Source organism: Mustelus asterias, unplaced genomic scaffold (genome assembly GCF_964213995.1).
Source record: "Mustelus asterias unplaced genomic scaffold, sMusAst1.hap1.1 HAP1_SCAFFOLD_2208, whole genome shotgun sequence".
NCBI lineage: Eukaryota > Metazoa > Chordata > Chondrichthyes > Carcharhiniformes > Triakidae > Mustelus > Mustelus asterias.
In genome coordinates, this window is record NW_027592153.1 from 2297 (window position 1) to 30109 (window position 27813).

Consider the following 27813-nt stretch of genomic DNA (forward strand, 5'->3'; position numbering starts at 1 on the left):
AAGTCTGACACCTCCTCTCTGCCCAGAGCTGAATGATTATCCGGCTGCTCTCGCTGTGGGAGGGCGGACTGGCCCTTTAAGGATTGTCCAGGGGGGTGGGGGAGTGGGGGTGGGGTTACCTGAAGCTGCTCAAAGATCAAGGTCTCCAGTGCTGCCTCGTGCCTGTTACCTGGGCAGGTGAGGTCCCGGTGACTGGCCAATCGCACTGCGGGACGGGATTCGCTCTCGCTGCCAAACAGCCTGTGTCGAAACGAGAGAAATTCGGAATCTGCCTCTGACGCCGATCCCTCCCCCCCCCCCCCCTCAACTCCAGCATGAACTCCCAATCCATCAACTGCTCCCTCTCGGATGGAGAAATTCCCATTTCCGGAGACTTCTTCAGAGGTAGGCACCGTTCGAGACAATTCCGGATCTCCAACGCTTCAGGAAGAGTGTCGTTGCCTCGGGGAGGGTGTGGGGGAGGGAGATTTACCCAGAATGAGGCCCGGGGGGAACGAGGGGACTTCACTCCATGTTGGAGAGAGACTGGGAGAGAGACTGGGAGAAGCTGGGATCGTTCTCCTCGGAGCGGGGAAGGTTAAGGGGGAGATTGAATCGAGGCAGTCACTATCGCGAGGGGGTCTCGATCGAGTGAATGAGGAGAAAGTGTTTCCCAGCGACAGGAGGGTGGGGAACCAGAGAGCGAGGGAGGGGGAGACACAGAGTGAAGAGAATCGGTAAATGAACCAGAGGCGGGGGGGGAGATGGGGAGAATTTTACTGACACGGTGAGTTGTTGTGAGCTGGAAGGCGCTGCCTGAGAGGGCGGTGGGAGCAGATTCACCCTCAGAAAGGGGGAGAAATACAGGGAGGGGAAAATTCATCCAACACCTACAACTCTCCCTATCTCTGCAATCCCCCTTACTATCTCTGTAACCTCAACCAGCCCCTACCACCCCTCCCTATGTCTGTAACCTCCTCCAGTCCCTATTCCCCTCCCTATTTCTGTAACCTCCTCCAACCCCTACACCCCCTCCCTATCTCTGTAACCTCCTCCAGCCCCTACACCCCTCCCTATCTCTGTAACCTCCTCCAGCCCCTATACCCCTCCCTATCTCTATAACCTCCTCCAGTCCTTACACCGCCTCTCTATCTCTGTAACCCCCTCCAGCCCCTACACCCCCTCCCTATCTCTGTAACCTCCTCCAGCCCCTATACCCCTCCCTATCTCTGTAACCTCAGCCAGCCCCTACACCCCTCCCTATGTCTGCAACCTCCTCCAGACCCTGCACCCCCTCCCTACTTCTATAACCTCCTCCAGCCCCGACATTCCTCCTATCTCAGGAACCGCCTCCAGCCCCTACACTCCCTCCCTAACACTGTAACCTCCTCCAGCCCCTACACCCCTCCCTATCTCTGTAACCTCCTCCAGCCCCTACATCCCTCCCTATCTCTGTAACCTCCTCCAGCCCCTACACCCCCTCCCTATCTCTGTAACCTCCTCCAGCCCCTACATCCCTCTCTATCTCTGTAACCTCCTCCAGCCCCTACACCCATCCCTATCTCTGTAACCTCCTCCAGCCCCTACACCCCTCCCTATCTCTGTAACCTCCTCCAGCCCCTACATCCCTCCTTATCTCTGTAACTTCCTCGAGCCCCTACACTCCACCCTAACCCCGTATCCTTCTCCAGCCTCTACAATCCTCCCTATATCTATAACTTCTTCCAGTCCCAACACCCCTCCCTATCTCTGAAACCTTCTCCAGCCCCTACACCCCTCCCTATTTCTATAACCTCCTCTAGCCCCTACAGCCCTCCCTATCTCTGCAACCTTCCCCAGCCCATTCTCAACATTCTGGGGGTTACCATCACTGAATCACCCCCACCATCAACATCCTAGGGGTTACCATCACTGAATCTCCCCCACTATCAACAAACATTCTGGGGATTACCGTCACTGAATACCGTCCCCCACTTTCAACATCCTGGGGGTTACAAAGAACAAAGAACAATACAGCACAGGAACAGGCCCTTCGGCCCTCCAAGCCCGCGCCGTTCCCTTGTCCAAACTAGACCATTCTTTTGTATCCCTCCATTCCCACTCCGTACATTTGGCTATCTAGATAAGTCTTAAACGTTCCCAGTGTGTCCGCCTCCACCACCTTGCCCAGCAGCGCATTCCAGGCCCCCACCACCCTCTGCGTAAAATACATCCTTCTGATATCCGTGTTAAACATCCCCCCCCTCACCTTGAACCTATGACCCCTCGTGAACATCACCACCGACCTGGGAAAAAGCTTCCCACCGTTTACCCTATCGATGCCTTTCATAATTTTATACACCTCTATTAGGTCACCCCTCATCCTCCGTCTTTCCAGTGAGAACAACCCCAGTTTACCCTATCTCTCCTCATAACTAAACCCTTCCATACCAGGCAACATCCTGGTAAACCTCCTCTGTACTCTCTCTAAAGCCTCCACGTCCTTCTGGTAGTGTGGCGACCAGAACTGGGCGCAGTATTCCAAATGCGGCCGAACCAACGTTCTATACATCTGCAACATCAGACCCCAACTTTTATACTCTATGCCCCATCCTATAAAGGCAAGCATGCCATATGCCTTATTCACTACCTTCTCCACCTGTGATGTCACCTTTAAGGATCTGTGGACTTGCACACCCAGATCCCTCTGCGTATCTACACCCTTTATGGTTCTGCCATTTATCGTATAGCTCCCCCCTACGTTAGTTCTACCAAAATGCATCACTTCGCATTTATCTGGATTGAACTCCATCTGCCATTTCTTTGCCCAAATTTCCAGCCTATCTATAATCCTTCTGTAGCCTCTGACAATGTTCCTCACTATCTGCAAGTCCAGCCATTTTCGTGTCGTCTGCAAACTTACTGATCACCCCAGTTACACCTTCTTCCAGATCGTTTATATAAATCACAAACAGCAGAGGTCCCAATACAGAGCCCTGCGGAACACCACTAGTCACAGGCATCCAGCCGGAAAAAGACCCTTCCACTACCACCCTCTGTCTTCTGTGATCAAGCCAGTTCTCCACCCATCTAGCCACCTCCCCCTTTATCCCATGAGATCCAACCTTTTTCACCAGCCTACCATGAGGGACTTTATCAAACGCTTTACTAAAGTCCATATAGACGACATCCACGGCCCTTCCCTCGTCAACCATTCTAGTCACTTCTTCAAAAAACTCCACCAGGTTAGTGAGGCATGACCTCCCTCTCACAAAACCATGCTGACTATCGTTAATGAGTTTATTCCTTTCTAAATGCGCATACATCCTGTCTCTAAGAATCCTCTCCAACAACTTCCCCACCACGGACGTCAAGCTCACCGGCCTATAATTTCCTGGGTTATCCTTCCTACCCTTCTTAAATAACGGGACCACATTAGCTATCCTCCAATCCTAAGGGACCTCACCTGTGTCCAGTGACGAGACAAAGATTTGCGTCAGAGGCCCAGCGATTTCATCTCTTGTCTCCCTGAGCAGCCTTGGATAGATTCCATCAGGCCCTGGGGATTTGTCAGTCTTTATATTCCCTAAAAAACCTAACACTTCCTCCCTTGTAATGGAGATTTTCTCTAACGGGTCAACACTCCCCTCCGAGACACTCCCAGTCAACACATCCCTCTCCTTTGTGAATACCGACGCAAAGTATTCATTTAGGATCTCCCCTACTTCTTTGGGCTCTAAGCATAATTCCCCACTTTTGTCCCTGAGAGGTCCGATTTTTTCCCTGACAACCCTTTTGTTCCTAACGTATGAATAAAATGCCTTGGGATTCTCCTTAATCCTGCCTGCCAAGGACATTTCGTGACCCCTTTTTGCCCTTCTAATTCCTCGTTTGAGTTCTTTCCTACTTTCTTTGTATTCCTCCAGAGCTCCCTCCGTTTTTAGCTGCCTGGACCTAACGTACGCCACTCTTTTCTTTTTGACCAATCCCTCAATTTCCCCGGTTATCCACGGTTCTCGAATCCACCACTGAATCCCCCCACTATCAACATCCTGGGGGTTACCATCACTGAATCCCGCCCACTATCAACATCCTGGGGGTTACCATCACTGAATCCCCCACTATCAACATCCTGGGGGCTACCATTGACCAGAATCTGAACTGGGACCCAGCCGTATAAATACTGTGGCTCCCAGAGCAGGTCAGAGGCTGGGAATCCTGCGGAGAGTAACTCACCTCCTAACTCCCCAAAGCCTGATCACCGTCTACAAGGACACAAGTCAGGAGTGTGATGGAACACTCTCCACTTGCCTAGATGAGTGAGGCTCCCAACAACACTCGAGAAATTCGACACCATCCAGGACAAAGCAGCCCCGCTTGATCGACACGCTAACCACAAACACTCACTCCCTCCACCACCGACGCACAGTGACAGCCGTGTGTACCGTCTACAAGATGCACTGCAGCCACTCACCAAGGCTCCTTAGACAGCACATTCCACATTTTGGGGGAGGTGATAGCCTAGTGGTATTATCGCTGGATTATTAATCCAGAAACTCAGCTCATGTTCTGGGGACCCGGGTTCGAATCCCACCACGGCAGATGGTGGAATTTGAATTCAATAAAAAATATCTGGAATTAAGAATCTACTGATGACCATGAAACCATTGTTGATTGTCGGAAAAACCCGTCTGGTTCATTAATGCCCTTTAGGGAAGGAAATCTGCCGTCCTTACCCAGTCTGGCCTACATGTGACTCCAGAGCCACAGCAATGTGGGTGACTCTCAACTGCCCTCCAAGGGCAACTAGGGATGGACAATAAATGCTGGACCAGCCAGTGACACCCGTGTCCCAGGAATGAATTAAAAAAACAACTACCTCTACCATCTAGAAGGACAAGGGCAGCAGAAACGTGAAGGGCAAGTCGTGCCTCACAAATTTGATTGAATTTTTTGAGGAGGTAACGAAGTGTGTTGATGAAGGTAGGGCAGTTGATGTCATATACATGGATTTTAGTAAGGCGTTTGATAAGGTCCCCCATGGTCGGCTTATGATGAAAGTGAGGAGGTGTGGGATAGAGGGAAAGTTGGCCGATTAGATAGGTAACTGGCTGTCTGATCGAAGACAGAGGGTGGTGGTCGATGGAAAATTTTTGGATTGGAGGCAGGTTGCTAGCGGAGTGCTGCAGGGATCAGTGCTTGGTCCTCTGCTCTTTGTGATTTTTATTAATGACTTAGAGGAGGGGGCTGAAGGGTGGATCAGTAAATTTGCTGATGACACCAAGATTGGTGGAGTAGTGGATGAGGTGGAGGGCTGTTGTAGGCTGCAAAGAGACATAGATAGGATGCAAGGCTGGGCTGAAAAATGGCAAATGGAGTTTAACCCTGATAAATGTGAGGTGATTCATTTTGGTAGGACTAATTTAAATGTGGATTACAGGGTCAAAGGTAGGGTTCTGAAGACTGGAGGAACAGAGAGATCTTGGGGTTCATATCCACAGATCTCTAAAGGTTGCCACTCAAGTGGATAGAGCTGTGAAGAAGGCCTATAGTGTCTTAGCTTTTATTAACAGGGGGTTGGAGTTTAAGAGCCGTGGGGTTATGCTGCAACTGTACAGGACCTTGGTGAGACCACATTTGGAATATTGTGTGCAGTTCTGGTCACCTCACTATAAGAAGGATGTGGAAGCGCTGAAAAGAGTGCAGAGGAGATTTACCAGGATGCTGCCTGGTTTGGAGGGTAGGTCTTATGAGGAAAGGTTGAGGGAGCTAGGGCTGTTCTCTCTGGAGCGGAGGAGGCTGAGGGGAGACTTAATAGAGGTTTATAAAATGATGAAGGGGATAGATAGAGTGAACGTTCAAAGACTATTTCCTCGGGTGGATGGAGCTATTACAAGGGGGCATAACTATAGGGTTCGTGGTGGGAGATACAGGAAGGATATCAGAGGTAGGTTCTTTACGCAGAGAGTGGTTGGGGTGTGGAATGGACTGCCTGCAGTGATAGTGGAGTCAGACACTTTAGGAACATTTAAGCGGTTATTGGATAGGCACATGGAGCACACCAGGATGATAGGGAGTGGGATAGCTTGATCTTGGTTTCAGATAAAGCTCGGCACAACATCGTGGGCCGAAGGGCCTGTTCTGTGCTGTACTGTTCTATGTTCTATGTTCTAGAAACCTGGGAACACCACCACCTGCAAGTTCCCCTCCAAGCCACTCACCATCCTGACTTGGAAATATATCAGCCATTCCTTCACTGCGGCTGGGGTCAAAACCCTGGAACTCCCTCCCTAACAGCACTATGGGTGTACCTACACCACACAGGGCTGCAGCGGGTTCACCCTTCTCAAGGGGGCAATTGATTTGATTTGATTTATTATTGTCACATGTATTATGGAAACAGTGAAAAGTATTGTTTCTTGCGTGCTATACAGACAAAGCATACCGTTCATAGAGTACATGGGGGAGAAGGAAAGGAGAGAGTGCAGAATGTAGTGTTACAGTCATAGCTAGGGTGTAGAGAAAGATCAACTTAATGCGAGGTCGGTCCATTCAAATGTCTGACAGCAGCAGCAGGGAAGAAGCTGTTCTTGAGTCAGTTGGTACGTGACCTCAGACTTTTGTATCATTTTCCCGAAGGAAGAAGGTGGAAGAGAGAATGTCCGGGGTGCGTGGGGTCCTTAATTATGCCGCTGCTTTTGCCGAGGCAGCGGGAAGTGTAGACAGAGTCAATGGATGGGAGGCTGGTTTGAGTGATGGATTGGGCTACATTCACAACCCTTTGTAGTTCCTTGCGGTCTTGGGCAGAGCAGGAGCCCAGACCAAGCTGTGATACACCCAGGAAGAATGCTTTCTATGGAGCATCTGTAACAGTTGGTGAGAGTCATAGTGGACATTCCAAATTTCCTTAGTCTCCTGAGAAAGTAGAGGTGTTGGTGGGTTTACTTAACGACAGTCTTGGCATGGGGGGGACCAGGGCAGGTTGTTGGTGATCTGGACACCTAAAAACTTGGAAGCTCTCGACCCTTTCTACTTCGTCCCCGTTGATGTCGACAGGGGCATGTTCTCCTTTACGCTTCCTGAAGTCGATAATCTCTTTTGTTTTGTTGACATTGAGGGAGAGATTATTGTTGCCGCACCAGTTCACCAGATTCTCTATCTCATTCCTGTACTCTGTCTCGTCATTGTTTGAGATCCGACCCACTGCGGTGGTGTCGTCAGCAAACGTGTACATGCTATTGGGGTCTCCTCTTACTCCATCGCTCCCACGTGCCGGGAAGGACAACCCCCTCCCTTCTGGACTTCTCCACACCTGCTCATGCCAAGGTGGGGAAGGTCACTGATTCGTTATTGGTGCTGCATCCGGGTGTGGTGCCTGCCCGCTGACCTGGGCTGCCCTCTCTTCCCAGGTCCTGGTGGGATGGTCTTTATTTTAGAGGGAATAGGGAAGTCCTGCTGAAACTGTAGAAGGCTCGTTAGCCCACACTTGGAGTACAGTTTGTGTCCCCTTGTCCAAGGAAGGATATCCTGGCGTTGGAGGCAGTCCAGAGAAGGTTCACTCGGTCGATCCCGGGTAGGGAGGGATTTTCTCATGAGGAGAGGTTGAGTAGGTTGGGTCTGTACCCATTGGAGTTTAGAAGAATGAGGGGGGGCCTTATTGAGACATATGGGATTCTCAGGGGGATTGACAGGGTGGATGCTGAGAGGGTGTTTCCCTGCTTTGTGGACACCCTCACAATCTTGTGAGTGCCCACTGGCACCCAGCAGGGGCCATAACTGCCGTCAAATTGAGTATTCTCTCCTGGACCGTTCCTGAGTCTCCAAACCAACTCTTGCCAGTCCTCAGGGAGCTGCCCTCTGCTCTGATTACATAACCGCCCGCTCCCCCCCCACCCGCCGTCTCTCTCTCCCCCATCCCCTGCCCACGACCCCACCAGGTCCCCATTGTGGATGAGGCCTGGCAAACTCCAAGATCCCCCCTGCCCACTGTGCTGTCATAGAATTCCTACAGTACAGAAGGAGGCCATTCGCCCATCGAGCCTCCACTCATAACACCAAGCCCTATCCCCATAAACGCATTTACCCTAGCTAGTCCCCCTGACACTAAGGGGCAATTTGGCCAATCCACCCAACCTGCACATCTTTGGACACTAAGGGACAATTTAGCATGGCCAATCCACCTAACCTACACATCTTTGGACACTAAGGGACAATTTAGCATGGCTAATCCACCCAACCTGCACATCTTTGGACATGAAGGGGCAATTTAGCATGGCCAATCCACCTAACCTGCACCCACCTAACGTGGGCACGGTAGCACAGTGGTTAGCACTGCTGCTTCACAGCTCCACGGTCCCGGGTTCGATTCCCGGCTCGGGTCACTGTCTGTGTGGAGTTTGCACATTCTCCTCGTGTCTGCGTGGGTTTCCTCCGGGTGCTCCGGTTTCCTCCCACAGTCCAAAAATGTGCGGGTGAGGTTGATTGGCCAGGTTAAAAATTGCCCCTTAGTGTTCTGAGATGTGTAGGTTAGAGGGATTAGCAGGTAAAATATGTGGGGGTAGGGCCTGGGTGGGATTGTGGTCGGTGCAGACTCGATGGGCCGAATGGCCTCCTTCTGCACTGTAGGGATTCTATGATTCTATTCTATGATTCTATGATTTGGACACTAAGGGACAATTTAGCATGGTCAATTAACCTAACATATGGACTTTGGACACTAAGGGACAATTTAGCATGGCCAATCCACCCAACCTGCACATCTTTGGACACTAAGGGGCAATTTGCCATGGCCAATCCACCTAATCTACACATCGTTGGATGCTGAGGCACAATTTCCCATAGCCACTCCACCTAACCTATACATCTTTTTCGACTGGGAAGAAACCAGAGCACCCGGAGGAAACCCACGCAGACACGGGGAGAATGTGCAAACTCCACACAGACAGTGACCCAAGCCTGGAATCGAACCCAGGTCCCTGGAGCTGTGAAGCAGCAGTGCTAACCACTGTGCCATCCCTATATGCAGAGTATTTCAAAAACGGTAAGAGATTAGCAAGTGTCGATGTACAGAGGGACCTGGGTGTCCTCGTCCATAAGTCACTGAAGGCTAACATGCAGGTGCACGAAGCTATTCGGAAGGTTAATGGAACATTAATCTTTATCGCAAGAGGATTTGCGGGCTGGGGTAGTGAGGTCTTGCTTCGCAGGATTGTTACGGCGCAGAAGCTGGCCATTCAGCCCAACATACTCATGTTGTCTCTCCAAATGAGCATCATGACTTTGTTCCATTCTGCTGCCTTTTCCCTGTAACCCTGCACATTGTTCCCATTCAAATAATCATCTCATGGCCTCCTGAATGCCTCGGTTGAAGCTGCCTCCACTACTCTGCCAGTGGAACATTCCAGAATCTTACCACTCACTGGGTGAGAATGTTTTTCACACATCATTTTCAATGTGTGTCCCTCTCGTTCTCGATCCTTTTCCAAGCAGCAACAGTTTCTCCATCTCTATTCTGTGCAGCCCCCACTGCCCGCACCCCCCCCCCCCGCCACCCCCACCCCCCCCCCCCACCTCCCCCCCGCCCCCCCCCCCCCCGCCCCCTCCCCTCCCCCCCCCCCCCCCCCCCGTGAAATTGATTATCTTGATCGAATCTCCTTCTTCTCTCCAAGGAGAACAGTCACAACCTCCCCAATCTCTCTGCACTACTGATGTTTCTCATCCCTTCTGCCCCCTTTCCAATGTGTTCACATCCTTCCGATAGTGTGGTGTCCAGAACTGTGTGCAACAGTCCAGCTGAGGTCTAACCCGTGTCTCGTTCTGCTTGACTGCAGTCGTCTTGAGGATTCTGACTGAATTTTTCACACTATCTGTTCCAGCAATCAGATCCGAGCTCTGGATATTCATCCTTCCCGCTGGGCTGACATTGGTTATCCTCATTGTCTTCCTGGAAGAGATGGGTTTTTTCTTCCGGAATATCAGGAGTGCGAAACGGAGACGTCTGAACCTCTGGATCTTGGGAATCTATCCGGTGAGACCCCTTCACCTCTCATTCAGTCCACCATCTAAACCAGACAACCCCAAATGCTAAGCATTGCAAAATCATCAAATTCCAAATACTAAAGTCCACCCAAAGATAAATCGCAAACCTCCCATCAATCAATCCCAAACATCCCCAACATTCAACCCCAAACATCACAACAGTCAACACCAAATGTCCCAACAATCAGCCCCAAACATCCCCCAACAATCAATCCCTGAACCCCCAGTAATCAGTCCCAAATTCCCAAATAATCAATCCCAAAATCCCCAAAAATCAATCCCAAAATCCTCAACAATCAATCCTAAAGTCCCCAAAAATCAGTCATAAAATCCCCATCATTCAATCCCAAAATCCCCAACAATCAACCCCAAAATCCCCAACAAACTGTCCCAAAATCCCCAACAATCAATCCCAAAATCCCCAACAATCAATCCCAAAATCCCCAACAATCTGTCCCAAAATCCCCAACAATCAATCCCAAAATCCCCAATAATCAATCCCAAAATCCTCAACAATCAATCTTAAATTCCGTACATACAATACAAAATCCCCAACAATCAATCCCAAAATCCCCAACAATCTGTCCCAAAATCCCCAATCAATCCCAAAATCCCAAACAATCAATCCCAAAATCCTCACCAATCAATCCCAAAATCCCCAACAACCAATCCCAAAATCCCCAACAATCTGTCCCAAAATCCCCAACAATCAATCCCAAAATCCCCAACAATTAATCCCAAAATCCCCAACAATCAATCCCAAAATCCCCAACAATCAATCCCAAAATCCCCAATAATCAATCCCAAAATCCCCAACAATCAATCATAAAATCCCTAACAATCAATCCGAAAATCCCCATCAATCAACTCCAAAATCCCCAACAATCAACCCCAAAATCACCAAAAATCAGTCATAAAATCCCCAACAATCTATCCCAAAATCCCCAACAATCAATCCCAGAATCCCCAACTATCAATCACAAAATCCCCAACAATCAATCACAAAATCCCCAACATTCAATCCAAAATCCCCAACAATCAAACCCAAAATCCCCAACAATCAAACCCAAAATCCCCAACAATCAATCATAATATCCCCAACATTCAATCCAAAATCCTTAATAATCAATCCCAAAATCCCCATCAATCAAACCCAAACTCCCCAACAATCAATCCCAGAATCCCAAACTATTGATCCCAAAATCCCCAACAATCAATCATAAACATAGAAACATAGAAAAACTACAGCACAAAACAGATCCTTCGGCCCCACAAGTTGTGCCGAACATATCCCTACCTTTTAGACCTACCTATAACCCTCCATCCTATTAAGTCCCATGTACTCATCCAGGAGTCTCTTAAAAGACCCTATTGAGTTTGCCTCCACCACCACTGACGGCAGCCGATTCCACTCGCCCACCACCCTCTGTGTGAAAAACTTACCCCTAACATTTCCCCTGTACCTACCCCCCAGCACCTTAAACCTGTGTCCTCTTGCAGCAGCCATTTCAGCCCTGGGAAAAAGCCTCTGAGAATCCACCCGATCTATACCTCTCAACATCTTATATACCTCTACTGGGTCTCCTCTCATCCTACATCTTCAGACTCTTCAACTCGCCAACTCTCAAACTTTTAAAGTTCCCAACTCCCAACCTTATTCTCGACCAACCCTCAGTCTCCCGACCCTCAGTCTCCCCACCCTCAGTCTCCCCACCCTCGGTCTCCCAACACTCGGTCCCCGCACCCGCAATATCCTCCCCTCAATCTCCATTACCTCAGTCAGACTCTTTCAGTCCCCCCTCACTCCTCCAGTCCACCTCGGTCTCCCTTCCCTCAGTATCACCTTCCTCACTCTCTCCTTCCCTGCAGGTAGAGTGGAACCCACCCAGTTAGGATCCCCAACAATCAATTCCATCTCCCAGCTCTGGATCCCATGTAGTGGATCCCCTCTCCCCAGCTCTGGATCCCATGTAGTGGATCCCCTCTCCCCAGCTCTGGATCCCATGTAGTGGGTCCCCTGGGCAGATTCTGGCTTGGTGACATGACTGTGGTATCAGGTGTACAGGAAACTGAATGCTCTGGCTCATTTGCAGTGGCTCTGAGAGCTGGGGCAGCTTCTGGTGAGGATTGAATGTTCCTCCATCTGTTTCTGTTTGCAGGTTTTCGCTGTGACCTCTCTGATTGGGATGTACATCCCCAGATCCGCTTCCCTCTGCAGCTTCGTCGCTTCGATGTGAGTGTTCCAGCAAAATAAATCCCAGCGGGACATTGCTCACCCAATCCCCTTCCCGTTCACTCCCACTGTACACAATCCCAATCCCAAACCCCTTCCCGTTCACTCCCACTGTTCACAATCCCAATCCCAAAGCCCTTCCCGTTCACTCCCACTGTACACAATCCCAATCCCAAACCCCTTCCCGTTCACTCCCACTGTACACAATCCCAATCCCAAACCCCTTCCCGTTCACTCCCACTGTACACAATCCCAATCCCAAACCCCTTCCCGTTCACTCCCACTGTACACAATCCCAATCCCAAACCCCTTCCCGTTCACTCCCACTGTTCACAATCCCAATCCCAAACCCCTTCCCGTTCACTCCCACTGTTCACAATCCCAATCCCAAAGCCCTTCCTGTTCACTCCCACTGTTCACAATCCCAATCCCCTTCCCATTCACTCCCACTGTACACAATCCCAAACCCCTTCCCGTTCACTCCCACTGTTCACAATCCCAATCCCAAACCCGTTCCCGTTCACTCCCACTGTTCACAATCCCAATCCCAAACCCCTTCCCGTTCACTCCCACTGTTCACAATTCCAATTCCAAACCCCTTCCCGTTCACTCCCACTGTTCACAATCCCAATCCCAAATCCCTTCCTGTTCACTCCCACTGTACACAATCCCAATCCCCTTCCCATTCACTCCCATTGTACATAATCCCAAACCCCTTCCCATTCACTCCCACTGTAGACAATTCCAATGGACCCAAAACCCTTCCCATTCACTCCCACTGTACACAATCCCAATCCCCTTCCCATCCACTCCCACTGTACACAATCCCAATATAAAACCCCTTCCCGTTCACTCCCACTGTACACAATCCCAATGGACCCAAAACCCCTTCCCATTCACTCCCACTCTACACAACCCCAATCCCCAAACCCCTTCCCGTTCACTCCCACTGTACACAATCCCAATGGACCCAATCCCCTTCCTGTTTACTCCCACTGTACATAATCCCAATGGACCCAAACCCCTTCCCATTCACTCCTCCTGTACACAATCCCAATCCCAAACCCCTTCCCATTCACTCCCACTGTACACAATCCTGATGGGCCCAATCCCCTTCACGTTAATTCCCACTGTACACAATACCAACGCACACAATCCCCTTCCCATTCACTCCCACTGTACACAATCCCAATCCCAAACCCCTTCCCGTTCACTTCCACTGTACACAACCCAATGATCCCAAACCCCTTCCCATTCACTCCCACTGTACACAATCCTAATGGACCCAAACCCCTCCCCGTTCACTCCCACTGTACACAATCCCAGTGAACACAAACTCCTTCCCGTTCACTCCCACTGTACACAATCCCAATGGACCCAAAACTCTTCCCATTCACTCCCACTGTGCACAATCCCAAACCCCTTCCCGTTCACTCCCACTGTACACAACCCAATGGACCTAATCCCCTTCCTGTTTACTCCCACTGTACATAATCCCAATGGACCCAAACCCCTTCCCATTCACTCCTCCTGTACACAATCTCAATCCCAAACCCCTTCCCATTCACTCCCACTGTACACAATCCTGATGGGCCCAATCCCCTTCACGTTAATTCCCACTGTACACATTCCCAGTGAACACAAACCCCTTCCCGTTCACTCCCACTGTACACAATCCCAATCCCAAACCCCTTCCCGTTCACTCCCACTGTACACAATCCCAATCCCAAACTCCTTCCCGTTCACTCCCACTGTACACAATCCCAATCCCAAACTCCTTCCCGTTCACTCCCACTGTACACAATCCCAATCCCAAACTCCTTCCCGTTCACTCCCACTGTACACAATCCCTAACCCAAAGCCCTTCTCTCCCATTCAATGTGTGGCACGGTGGCACAGTGGTTAGCACTAGTGTCTCACAGCGCCAGGGACCTGGGCTCAATGCCTGTCTTGGGTCACCGTCTGTGTGGAGTTTGCACATTCTCCCCGTGTCTGCGTCAGTTTCCTCCGGGTGCTCTGGTTTCCTCCCACACTCCAAAAGGTGTACTGGTTAGGGTGCATTGGCTGTGCTAAATTCTCCCTCAGTGAACCCGAACAGGCACTGGAGTGTGGCGACTTGGGGATTTTCATAGTAACTTCATTGCAGTGTTATTGTAAGCCTACTTGTGACACCAAGAAATAAACTTTGTAACGTTAACTGTACACAATCCAATGGATCCAAACGCCTTTGAGGAGTTAACTCTATCCACTCATGGCTATTGATTAAGGTTACATCATGCATACATAACATACATACATACATGTTATATCATCTGTTGCAGCAATATCTAACCTTGGTTAGGCAGCAGTTGGAATACTACGTGCAGTTCTGGTCGCCACATTATCAGAAGGATGTGGAAGCTTTGGAGAGAGTGTGAAGCAGGTTCACCAGGATGTTGCCGGGTCTCGAGGGTGTCGGCTATGAGGAGAGGTTGGATAAACTGGGATTGTTTTCACTGGAAAGACGGAGGCTGAGAGGAGACCTGGTCTACAGAATGATGAGAGGCACAGACAGGGTGGATAGTCAGAGGCTTTTCCCCCAGGGTGGAAGGGTCAGTTACAACGGGGCACAGGTTCAAGGTGAGAGGGGGACAGTTTAAGGGAGATGTGCGGGGGGGAGTTTTTCACGCAGAGAGCGGTGGGTGCCTGGAACGCGCTGCCAGAGGAGGTGGTGGAAGCAGGAACATTAACAACATTTAAGAGGCATCTGGATGGGTCCCTGGATAGGGAGGGAATAGAGGGATACGGACTGAGTAAGGGCAGAAGGCTTTTTAGATTAATTTGAGCATCAGGATTGGCAGAGGTTTGGAGGGCCGAAGGGCCTGTTGCTGTGCTGGACTGTTCTCTGTTCTGAGAATTGATAGCTGTATCTCTGACCAGTGGCCTATCGAGCTGCCTTTCCACTGTTCCTTGTTCTGTTGGGGTCGAATGGGTCAAGTGAATGGCTTATCTGGGTCTGCTTCAATCAAGAGCTGTGGCTTTCACACAGCTTTCCCTGTGTGACTGAGAGACAGCCCACAGCTTGTGTGATTTTTAAACTGTGTGATTATTAATCCTTTCAAAGCCGACGCCTAACTCTTGTCTTCATTCCCCCGGACTCTCTGTTTCTCAGCTATCATTCCATCACTCTGTGGAAATTCCTGGGGCTGATCACGGATCTGTTTGGGGGGAAGGTGCAGATGTTGCAGCAATTATCTGGACAACAGGTTCCCCCCAACCCATTCCCCTGTTGCTGCTGCTGCTGCTTCCCAATGATCTCCACTAACCGGTGAGTGACTGGACACAGAGGGACTGAGGGAATGAGGGGCAGAGAGAGAGTGAGACTGAGAGGGGCAGAGAGAGGGAGTGAGAGACTCAGAGAGGGACAGAGAGAGAGTGAGAGACTCAGAGAGGCAGAGAGAGGGACTGAGAGACAGAGAGAGAGTGAGAGACTGAGAGGGGCAGAGAGAGAGAGTGAGAGACTGAGAGGGGCAGAGAGAGAGAGTGAGAGACTGAGAGGGGCAGAGAGAGGGAGTGAGAGACAGAGAGAGAGTGAGAGACTGAGAGGGGCAGAGAGAGGGAGTGAGAGTCAGAGAGAGAAGGACAGGGAGAGAATGAGAGACTGAGAGGGGCAGAGAGAGGGAGAGAGAGAGGGACAGAGAGAGGGAGTGAGGGACAGAGAGAGAGAGGGATAGAGGGATAGAGAGAGGGAGGGAAGAAGAAGGTCACACAGAGAGAGGGAGAGAATGAGTAAAAGATAGAGAGAGAGATGGATAGACAGAGGCAGTGAGAGAGATGGAGAGAGAGAGAGTTGGGGTGAATAGATGGAGGTGACGGAGGAATGGATGAGGGTTTGCATAGTGGATGAGCTGAGGCAGGGATGGAGCTGGGAGATGACGGGGGAGGTGAATCTGTAGAAATATAATGTCGTTAACACAACCTTGCTTCCCTTCCTCGAGGCTGAGCCTGCGATGGATGACAGCAGCCGTGTTCCAGCTATCGGTCGTCAGGACAATTCTCTTCTTCGTCTTATTGGTGCTGTGGACCGATGAGAAGTACGATTACGGAGATGTGAGTATTCCCACAAATCCTCAACCCAGACCCCCAATCCCCAAACAGATTCCCCTCAGCCCCAGGACAGGTACAGCACGGGGTTAGATACAGAGTAACTCCCTCTACACTGTCCCCATCAAACACTCCCAGGACAGGTACAGCACGGGGTTAGATACAGAGTAAAGCTCCCTCTACACTGTCCCCATCAAACACTCCCAGGACAGGTACAGCATGGGGTTAGATACAGAGTAAAGCTCCCTCTACACTGTCCCCATCAAACACTCCCAGGACAGGTACAGCACGGGGTTAGATACAGAGTAAAGCTCCCTCTACACTGTCCCCATCAAACACTCCCAGGACAGGTACAGCACGGGGTTAGATACAGAGTAAAGCTCCCTCTACACTGTCCCCATCAAACACTCCCAGGACAGGTACAGCACGGGGTTAGATACAGAATAAAGCTCCCTCTACACTGTCCCCATCAAACACTCCCAGGACAGGTACAGCACGGGGTTAGATACAGAGTAAAGCTCCCTCTACACTGTCCCCATCAAACACTCCCAGGACAGGAACAGCACGGGGTTAGATACAGAGTAAAGCTCCCTCTACACTGTCCCCATCAAACACTCCCAGGACAGGTACAGCACGGGGTTAGATACAGAGTAAAGCTCCCTCGACACTGCCCCCATCAAACACTCCCAGGACAGGAACAGCACGGGGTTAGATACAGAGTAAAGCTCCCTCTACACTGTCGCCATTAAACACTGGGGTGAAAATCAGGCCTGGGAGACCCTTGTACACAAAGCATTGGTGGAAATGGTCATCAGTGGTGAACTGGGTAGTGAATTGGATGAGGAGACTGAATTGATTTAATTTGATTTATTATTGTCACATGTAGTAACATCCAGTGAAAAGTATTGTTTCTTGCGCGCGATACAGACAAAGCATACCATTCATAGAGAAGTGTAGAGGGTGCAGAATGTAGTGTTACAGTCATAGCCAGGGTGTAGAGAAAGATCAGCTTAATGCGAGAGAGGTTCATTCAAAAGTCTGACGGCAGCAGCAGGGAAGAAGCTGTTCTTGAGTCGGTTGGTACGTGACCTCAGAGTTTTGTATCTTTTTCCCCATGGCACAGTGTTACAGTGGTTATCACTGCTGCCTCACAGCGCCAGGGACACAAGTTCAATTATGGCCTTGGGTCGCTGTCTGTGTGGAGTTTGCATGTTCTCCCCGTGTCTGCGTGGGTTTCCTCCGGGTGCTCCGGTTTCTCCCTCAGTCCGTAAGATGTGCAGGTTAGGTGGATTGGCCATGCTAAATTGCCCCTTAGTGTCCAAAGATGTGTAGGTTAGTTGGTTTGGCCATGCTAAATTGTCCCTTACTGTCAGGGGGATTAGTAGACCATAAGATATAGGAGCAGAATTAGGCCATTCGGCCCATCGACTCTGCTCCGCCATTCAATCATGGCTGATATGGTTCTCATCCCCATTCTCCTGCCTTCTCCCCATAACCCTTGGTCCCCTGATTGATCAAGAACCTTTCTATCTCTGTCTTAAAGACACTCATTGACCCGGCTTCCTCTGTGTCAATGAGTTCCATAGATTCACCACCCTCTGGCTGAAGAAATTCCTCCTCATTTCAGTTTTGAAGAGCGTCCCTTCACTCTGAGGTTCTGTCCTTGAGTTCTCGTCTCTTCCACTAATGGAACCATCCTCTCCATGTCCACTCTATCCAGGCCTCTCCGTATTCTGTAAGTTGCAATGAGATTCCCCCTCATCCATCTAAACTCCATCGAGTACAGACCCAGAGTCCTCAACCTCTCCTCATATGACAAACCCTTCATTCCTGGGATCATTCTTGTGAACCTCCTCTGGACCCTTTCCAAGGCCAGCACATCCTTCCTTAGATACGGGGCCCAAAACTGCTCACAATACTCCAAATGGGGTCTGACCAGAGCCTTATACAGCCTCAGAAGTACATCCCTGCTCTTGTATTCTAGCCCTCTAGAAATGAATGTTAACAGTAGGGTAAATACATGGGGTGGGGTGGGGGGACGGTAGGGTGGCAGGGGGCGGGGCGGGGGGGGGCGGTTACAGGGATAGGGCCTGGGTAGGATTGTTGTCAGTGCAGGCTCAATGGGCCAAATGGTCTTCTGCACTGGGGATTCTATGAAACGGAAGAAGGTGGAAGAGAGAATGTCCGGGGTGCGTGGGGTCCTTGATTATGCTGGCTGCTTTTACGGAGGCAGCGGGAAGTGTAGACAGAGTCAATGGATGGGAGGCTGGTTTGCGTGATGGATTGGGCTACATTCACAACCCTTTGTCGTTTCTTGCGGTCTTGGGCAGAGCAGGAGCCCCAGACCAAGCTGTGATACAACCAGAAAGAATGCTTTCTATGGTGCATCTGTAAAAGTAGGCGAGAGTGAGATGGAAGGTGGGCTTTCGGGCTCCTAGTGGGTAGAAAGCTGATGTTGCCATGTCTCCATCTTTGACAGGTTGCCTTCATCAACCCCAACTCTTATGTCAACATCATCATTGGAGTGTCCACTCTCCTCTCCTTCTATGGCTACCTCTTGTACTACAAAGCTACCAAGAGCTTGCTCCACGGCTACAGCCTCCAGGGGAAGTTCATCTGTATCATCGTGGTCTTGGTGCTGTTTGGATTGCAGAGTGGTATCCTGGAGACCATGGGGGCTCTCAACGTGATCCCCTGCTTCCCCCCCTTCTCTGTCGCCATGCGCTCGCAGAGTAAGTCTCAATGCCAGTGCTGAGTGTGATGTTCAAGGAAAGCCAGGCCGCGGATTGGGCAATGGTTGGAGGGGGAGGTGGACGGGGCGTGGGGTGGACTTTCCTCATCGTCACCACCCCCAGAGCACAAGTCTGGAAAGACCTGGTGGCATAAAGTGATCTGATGCCAAGCAAGAGTGAGAAATATGTGAGGCAAGAGATTGCCCATGCCAACTCCTACAATCTCAACACGAGGTGGCCCTTACTTGCACCGAGTGCCCTTCACCCATCACTTCCCTCTATTCATTGACCTGCACTGGCTCGCGATCCAGCAACCCCTCAATTCTTAAAACTCCCATCCTTGTTTTCACATCCCCTCAACCCCGCCCTATCTGTGCATAATGTTCTCTGCGCTCCTCCAATTCCGGCCTCCTGCCCATCTCTCAATTTCAATCCACTGTTGCCAGCCATGCTTTCAGCTGCCTGTGGCCCTAACCTCGGAAACTCCTCCTGACTGGCTCCACCTCTCTCTCTCTCTCTGACTCCTCCTCCTTTAATCCAACCCCTTTGACCAATCATTTGGCCACCAATCCCTAATATTTCCTTTTGTGCCTCTGGGTCAGATTTTCATTGGGAAATTGCTCCCTCTGTGTCTCCTTTTAAATGTAGTTCATCACAGAAGGAGTTATTTGGCGATATCCAAAAGGAAATGCTTACAGACTATCAAACTAACGCTTTTTCTCGGGGTAGTTAGCAGGTTTGCCTGATTTTCCTACAAGAATATTGCATTGTTAGTCGGTTTGGATAGATTTGTGATTGGGCTGAGTTTAATTTTGTTGTGTTGGGGTTGGGTTGGGGTTGAGGTTCAGTTGGGTTGGGGTTGTGTTGGGGTTGGGAGTTGGGGTTCAGTTGGGTTGGGGTTGGGATTGGGTTTGGTTGGGGTTAAGTTGGGTTGTGTTGGGGTTGGGTTTGGGGTTGGGTTGGGGTTGGGTTGGGGTTAGGTTGGGGTTGGGTTGGGGTTGGATTGGGGCTGGGATGGGGTTGGGGTAGGGTTGGGGTGGAGGTTGGGTTGGTGTTGGGGTCGGTATTGGGTTGGGGTCGGGGTCGGGGTCAGGGTTGGGTTGGGGTTGGGTATTAGTTGGGGTTGGGTTGGGGTTGGGTTGTTGTTTTGGGGTTGGGTTGGGGTTGGGGTGGGATTGAAGTTGGGGTTGGGATTGGGGTGGGTTTGGGGTGGGGCTGGGTTAGGGTTAGCGTTAGGTTGGGTTTGGGTTGGGGTTGGGTTCGGGTGGGTGTTGGTGTTGCGTTGGGTCTGGGGTTGGGTGGGGTTTGGGGTTGGTTTGAGTTGGATTGGGGTTGGGGTTGGGTTGGGGTTGGGTTGGATTGGGGTTGGGTTGGGGCTGGGGGTTGGAGTGGGGTTGAGTTGGGGTTGGGTTGGGGTTGGGTTGCGATTGGGGTGTGGTTGGGTTAGGCTTAGCGTTAGGCTGGGGTTGGGTTGGGGATGGGTTGGGGTGGAGTTGGATTGGCTGGGGTTGGGGTAGGGTTGGCATTAGGTTGGATTGGGGTTGGGTTGGGGTTGGGTCAGGGTTGGAGTTGGGGTTGGGTTGGGGTTGGTGGTGGGGTTGGGGTTGGGGGTTGGATTGCGGTTGGGGTTGGGCTGGAGGTTGGGTTGCATTTGGGGTTGGGGTTGGTTGGGTTGGTGTTAGGTTGGGGTTGGATTGTGGCTGGGGTTGAGTTGGGGTTAGGGGTTGGGTTGGGGTTGGGTTGGGGGTGGGGTTGAGTTGGCATTGGGGGTCGGGTTGGGTTTGGGGTTGTGTGGGTTGGGTTACGGTTAGGGTAGTGTTAGGTTGGGGTTGGGTTGGGATTGGGATTGGGGTTGGGTTGGGGTTGGGGTTGGTGTTGGGGTTGGGGTTTGGGTTGGGGGTTGGGGTTTGGGTTGGGGGTTGGGGTTGGGTTGGGTTGGGGTTGGTTTGGGGATGGGGTTTGGTTGGGGCTGTGGTTGGGTTGGGGTTGGGGTTGGGCTTGGGTTGGGGTGGGGCTGGAGGTGGGGTTGGGGTGTAGGGCTGGGGCCGGAGTTGGGTTGGGGTCTGTGTTGGGTTGGGGTTGGGGGTTGGGTGTCGGGGTTGGGGTTGGGGGTTGGTGTTGGGTTGGGGTTGGGTTGGGGTTGGGGTGGGGTTGGGTTAGGATTAGGGTTGTGTTGGGATTGTGTTAGGGTTGGGATGGGGTTGGGTTGCTCTGGGGTGGGGTTTGGGAGTCATTGGGGGTTGAGGTTGGGATGGGGTTGGGGTTGGATTGGTGTTGAGCGTTGAGGTCGGGGTTGGGGTGGGGTTGGAGTGGGGTTGGGGTTGGGTTGGGGGTTGGGGTTTGATTGGGGTTGGTTTGGGTCTGGGTTAGGGTTGGGGTTGGGGTTGAGGTGGGGTTGGGTTAGGATTAGGGTTGGGTTGGGTTGGGTTGGGTTGGGGTTTGGGGGTCAGTGGGGCTTGGGGTTGGGGTGGGGTTGGGGTTGGATTGGTGTTGGGGGTTGAGGTCGGGGTTGGGGGTGGTGTTGGGGTGGGGTTGGAGTGGGGTTGGGGTTGGGTTGGGGGTTGGGGTTTGATTGGGGTTGGGTTGTGTCTGGGTTAGGGTTGGGGTTGGGGTGGGGTTGGGTTAGGATTTGGGTTGGGTTGGGGTTGGGTTGGGATTGGTGTTGGTGTTGGGTTTGGGATGGGATTGGTGTTGGTGTTGGGTTTTGGTTGGGGTTGGGCTGGGGGGTTTGGGGTTGGAGTTGGGTTGGGGTTGGGTTGGGATTGGGCTTGGTGTTGGGTCAGGTTTGGGGGTGGGGTGTGGTTGGGGTGGGGTTGGGTTGGGGTTTGAATTAGGGTTGGGGTTGGGAGTGGGGTGAGGTTGGGTTGGGGTTGGGTTGAGTTTGGGATTGGGTTTGTGTTGGGTTGGGGTTGAGTTGGTGTTGGGGTTAGGTTGGGTTGGGTTTGGGTTTGGGTTGGGCTTGGGGTTGGTGTTGAGGTTGGTATTGCCGTTGGGTTGCGGTTGGGTCAGGTTGGGGTTGGGTTGGGGTTGGGCTTGGGGTTGGTGTTGAGGATGGGGTTGGTGTTGCCGTTTGGTTGCGGTTGGGTCAGGTTGGGGTTGGGTCGGGGTTGGTGTTGGGGTTGGTGTTGCTGTTGGGTTGAGGTTGGGTCGGGGTTGGGGTTGGGTTGGGGTTGGGAGTGGGGGTTGGATTGGTGTTGGGTTGAGGTTGGGGTTGGGCTAGGGTTGGGTTGGGGTTGGGGTTGGTTGGATTGGTGTTAGGTTGGGGTTGGGCTGTGGCTGGGGTTGGGTTGCGATTGGGTTGGGGTTAGGGTGGTGTTGGGGTTGGGTTGCGATTGGGTTGGGGTTAGGGTTGGGGAGGGGTTGGGGAGGGGTTGGGGTGGGGTTGGGGTTGGGTTGGGGTTTGATTGGGGTTGGGTTGGGTTTGAATTAGGGTTGGGGGCGGGGTTGGTAGTGGGGGTGGGGTTGGATTTGGTTTGAGGTTGGGTTGGGGTTGGGTTGAGTTTAGGATTGGGTTTGTGTTGGGTTGGGTTTGGGTTGGGGTTGAGTTGGTGTTGGGGTTGCATTGGGGTTGGGGTGGGGTTGGTGTTGCCATTGGGTTGGGTTTGGTTGGGGGTGGGGTTGAGGTTGGGAGTGGGGTTGGATTGGTGTTGGGTTGAGGTTGGGGTTGTGTTGGGGTTGGGCTGGGGGTTGGGTTGCGGTTGGGGTTGGTTGGGTTGGTGTTAGGTTGGGGTTGGGTTGTGGCTGGGGTTGGGTTGGGGTTGGGTTGGGGTTGGGTTGAGATTGGGTTGGGGTGGGGATGGAGTTTGGGGTTGCGTTGGGGATGGAGTTTGGGGTTGGGTTGGGGCTGGGTGTGGTGTTGGGTTGGAGTTGGGGTGGGATTGGGGTGGGTTGAGTTGGTGTTGGGGTTGGGATTGGGGGTCGGGTTGGGGTTGTGTTGAGGTTGGGGTTGGGTGGGGTTCGGTTATGGTTAGGGTAGGGTTAGGTTGGGGTTTGGTTGGGGTTTGGGTTGGAGTTGGGGTTTGGGTTGGGGGTTGGGGTTGTGTTGGGATTGTGGTTGGTGTTGGGGTTGGGATTGTGTTGGGATTGAGGTTGGGTCTGGGTTGGGGTTGGGGTGGGGGTTGGATTGGGGTTGGGTTGAGGTTGGGTTGGTGTTAGGTTGGGGTTGGGATGGACCTGGGGTTGGGTTGGGGTTGGGGGTTGGGTTGAGATTGGGTTGGGAATGGGGGTGGGGTTGGGATTGGGTTGGGTTGGGGTTGTGATTGGGGTTGGGTTGGGGTTGAGGCTGGGGGTGGGGTTGAGTTGGAGTTGGGTTGGGGGGTTGGGGTTAGGTTGGGGCTGGTGTTGCCATTGGGTTGGGGTTCGGTTGGGGTTGGGGTAGAGTTGAATTGGGGTGGGGTTGGGTTGCTGTTGGATTGGGGTTGGATTGTGGCTGGGGTTGAGTTGGGGTTGGGTTGGGGGTGGGGTTGAGTTGGTGTTGGGGGTCGGGTTGGGGTTCTGTGTGTTGGGTTACGGTTAGGGTAGTGTTAGGTTGGGGTTGGGTTGGGGTTGGGAGTGGGGTTGGGTTGGGGTTTGGCTGGGACTGTGGTTGAGGTCGGGGTTGGCGGTGGGGGTTGGATGGGGGTTGGGTTGAGGTTGGGGTTGGGTTGGAGGTTGGGTTGGGGTTGGGTTGGTGTTTAGTTGGGGTTGGGTTGGGGCTGGGGTTGGGTTGAGGTTGGGGGTTGGGTAGGGGTTGAGTTGGGTTGGGATTGGTGTTTGGGTTGGGGGTTGGGTTGGGGTTGGGATTGTGTTGGGATTGTGTTGGGGTTGGGTTGGGATTGAGGTTGGTGGTGGGGTTGGGGGTTGGATTGCGGTTGGGGTTGGGCTGGGGGTTGGGTTGCATTTGGGGTTCGTTGGGTTGGTGTTAGGTTGGGATTGGATTGTGGCTGGGGTTGAGTTGGGGTTAGGGGTTGGGTTGGGGTTGGGTTGGGGGTGGGGTTGAGTTAGTGTTGGGGGTCGGGTTGGGGTTGTGTGAGTTGGGTTATGGTTAGGGTAGTGTTAGGTTGGGGTTGGGTTGGGGTTGGGGGTTGGGGTTTGTGTTGGGGTTGGGGTTGGTGTTGGGGTTTGGGTTGGGGGTTTGGTTGGGGCTGTGGTTGAGGTCCGGGTTGGCGGTGAGGGTTGGATGCGGGTTGGGTTGAGGTTGGTGTTGGGTTGGGGTTGGGTTGGAGGTTGGGTTGGGGTTGGGTTGGTGTTTGGTTGGGGTTGGGTTGGGGCTGGGGTTGGGTTGAGGTTGGGGGTTGGGTAGGGGTTGGGTTGGGTTAAGATTGGGTTGGGGATGAGGTTGGGGGTGGGGTTGGGATTGGGTTGGGTTGGGGTTGTGATTGGGGTTGGGTGGGGCTGGGGGTGGGGTTGGGTTGGAGTTGGGTTGGGTTGGGGTTGGATTGGGGGTGGGGCTGGGATGGTGTTGGGGGTCGGGGTTGGTTTGGGAGGTGGAGTTGTGGGTGGGGTTGGGTTACGGTTATGTTGGGGTTGGTTTGGGGTTTGGGTTGGGTTTGGGAGTGGGGTTGGGTTGGGGTTGGGTTGAGTTGGGGTTGGGTTGAGGTTGGGGTTGGTGTTGGGGTTAGTGTTGGGCTTGGGTTGGGGTTGGGGTTGGGTTGGGGTTGTGGTTGGGGTTGGGTTAGGGTAGGGGTCGGGATAGGGTTGGGTTAGAGTTGGGGTGGGTTGGGGTGGGGTTGGGGTTGGTTTGGGGTTGGGTTGAGTTGGGGTTGGGTTTGGGTTGGGGTTGGTGTTGGGATTGATGTTGGGATTGATGTTGGGGTTGGGATTGGCTTAGGGTTGGTGTTGGGTCAGGGTTGGGGTTGGAGTTGGGTTGTTGTTGGGATTGGGATTGGGGTTGGGTTGAGGTTGGGGTTGGGTTGGGGTTGCGTTGGGTTGGGTTGGTGTTTTGGTTGCATTTGGGGTTGGGTTGGGGTTGGGTTGGGGTTGGGGTTGTGGTTGGGTTGGGTTGGGGTTGGGTTAGGGTTGGGGTTGGGGTAGGGTTGGGTTAGAGTTGGGATGTGTTGGGGTTGGGTTGGGATTGGGTTGTGGTTGGTGTTGGGTCAGGGTTGGGGTTGGAGTTGGGTTGTTGTTGGGATTGGGATTGGGGTTGGGTTGAGGTTGGGGTTGGGTTGGGGTTGCTTTTGGTTGGGTTGGTGTTTTGGTTGGGTTTGGGGTTGGGTTGGGGTCGGGGTTGGGTTGAGGTTGGGACGGGATTGTGTTGGGGTTAGAGTCGGGGTTGAGGTGGGGTTGGTGTCGGGGTTGGGTGGGGGTTGGGTTAGAGGTGGGGTTGGGTTTGGGTTGGAGTTGGGTTGTAGTTGGGGTTGGGTTGGGGGTTGGGGTTGGAGGTTGGGGTTGGGTTGGGGTTGGGTGGGATTGGGTTACGGTTAGGGTTAGATTGGGGTTGGGTTGGGGTTTGGTTTGGGAGTGGGGTTGGGGTTGGGTTGGGGTTGAGTTGGAGTTGGGTTGTGGTTGAGGTCGGTGGGCTTGGGTTGGGGTCAGGGTAGAGTGGGTTGGAGCTGGGGTGGGGTTGGGGTGGGGTTTGGGTTGGGGTTTGGGTTGGGGTTAGTGTTGGGATTGATGTTGGGTTTGGGGTTGGATTTGATTGATGTTGGGTCGGTGTTGGGTCAGGGTTGGGTTGAGTGTGGGGGTTGGGGTTGGAGTTGGGTTGTTGTTGGGGTTGGAATTGAGGTTGAGTTGAGGTTGAGTTTGGGTGGGGGTTGGGTTGGGATTATGGTTGGGATTGCGTTGGATTGGGTTGGGTTTGCATGGGAGTTGGGTTGCGGTTGGGATTGGGGTTGCATTGAGTTGGGGTTGGGGTTGTATTGGGGTTGGGTTGGGGTTGAGGTTGGGGTTGGGTTTGGTTGAGATGAGTTGGGTTGGGTTGGGTTGGGGTTGGGTTGGGGTTGGGTTGGGGGTGGGGTTGGTTTGGGGTTGGGGGTTGGGGTTTAGGTGAGCTGGGTTGAGCTGAGTTGGGTTGGGTTGACTTGTCTTGGTTTGAGTTGAGATGGGTGAAGTTGAGTTGGACTTTGTTCAGCTGGTTTGAGTTGAGTTGGGTTGGGTCAGGTTGAACTGGTTGGATTGCTGGGTTGTGTGAAGTTGATCTCAGTTGGAATGTATTGAGTTGGTTGCATGTGTTTCTAGTGAACTGTCTCCTTGACTGTAGTTTGTAAAAGGAGCGATCTGAGAGGCCGAAAAGGCTTACCCTGTTTCCCATTCCAGCTGTAACTCTCTGCTTCTGTGTCCCTCACAGTCATTTTCAATTACGCTGTCATTGTGGAGATGTTCTTCATCAGCATGTTGGCTCGCTACTGTTTCCGGAAAGTGGAGCCATACGAAAGCCCTGGTGATGAGGTGACCAAACACAAGTCGCACAAATCCATACAGACAGATAACATTGAATTTGGCAGCAATAACTGTGGCTTCTTTGACTCTGATGGGTTCTCGCTGGGATTGAGCCCAGGTTGTAACAGTGACACAGAGGACACCCTGTGCAGGATTGAACATGCCCCCTTGGATAGGTTTGACTTCAAGATGGATAAGCAACTGCTTGCGGACAGTTGTTTTTTCTCCGTGCCTCTGAATGAAAAGAAAGATCCCGCAAATAAACTGAGCACCACTTGGAATGAATCCTGTTTTCATAACCCTGGAGTTAGTGACATGAACAATGTTCAAGTGAAGGCACAGATTAACTACCGGGATCCCTGTAAAGATGTGACTATGGTCTAAAGCTTCTGCCCAATCTAACATTTATATACACAGTGGCCACCTTGGGGTTATATTCCCTGTCTACCATCTACAAGGACACAAGTCAGGAGAGTGATGGAATACTCTCCACTTGCCTGAATGCAGCTCCAACAACACTCGAGAAGCTCAACACCATCCAGGACAAAGCAATCCGCTGGATTACTATCCCATCCGCAAACATTCAATCCCTCCACCACTGACGCACAGTGGCAGCCATGCGCACCATCTTAGATGCACTGCAGGAACTCACCAAGGCTCCTTAGACAGCACCTTCCAAACCCATAACCACTATCATCTAGAAGTACAAGGGCAGGAACTACCTGGGAACACACCACCTGGAGTTTCTCCTACAAGTCACTCGTTACGCTGACTTGGAAACATATCGGCCGTTCCTTCACTGTCGCTGGGTCAAAGTCCTGGAATTCTCTCCCTAACTGCATCATGGGTCTACCTACACTGAAGTTGTAGGTAGACCTCAGTGGTGAGCACTGCTGCCTCTCAGTGCCAGCAATCTGGGTTTGATTCCTGGCTTGGGTCACTGTCTGTGTGGAGTTTGCACATTCTCCCCATGTCTGCGTGGGTTTCCTCCAGGTGCTCCGGTTCCCTCTCACAGTCCAAAAGACATGCAGGTTAGGTGGATTGGCCATGCTAAACTGTCCCTCAGTGTCCAAAGATGTGCAAATTAGGTGGATTGGCCATGCTAAATTGCCCCTTAGTGTCCAAAGATGTGCAGGTTAGGTGGATTGGCTGTGCTAAATTGCCCCTTAGTGTCCAAGATGTGCAGGTTAGGTGGATTGGCCATGCTAAATTGTCCCTTAGTGTCCAAAGATGTTTAAATTAGGTGGAAAAGTGTGGGGTTAACGGGTGGGGGCCTGGACAAGATGCTCTTTTGGAGAGTCGGTGCCAACCCGATGGGCCAAATGGCCTCCTTCTACACTGCAGGGATTCTATGGATACTGCAGCTGTTCAAGAAGCAGCTCACCACCACCATCTGAAGGACAATTAGGGATG

The 27813-nt window shown here is 52.1% G+C and overlaps 1 protein-coding gene across 1 annotated transcript; it reads left to right on the top strand.

Moving 5' to 3' along the window:
* The first annotated feature begins 314 nt into the window (after window positions 1-314).
* LOC144489460 (organic solute transporter subunit alpha) lies at window positions 315-26784 on the top strand. Its single transcript, XM_078207320.1, has 7 exons — window positions 315-384; window positions 9834-9985; window positions 12156-12229; window positions 15381-15536; window positions 16207-16318; window positions 18792-19044; window positions 26309-26784. The coding sequence occupies exons 1-7, from the start codon at window positions 315-317 to the stop codon at window positions 26782-26784; spliced, it is 1293 nt and encodes a 430-aa protein (XP_078063446.1).
* The last annotated feature ends 1029 nt before the right edge of the window (window positions 26785-27813 follow it).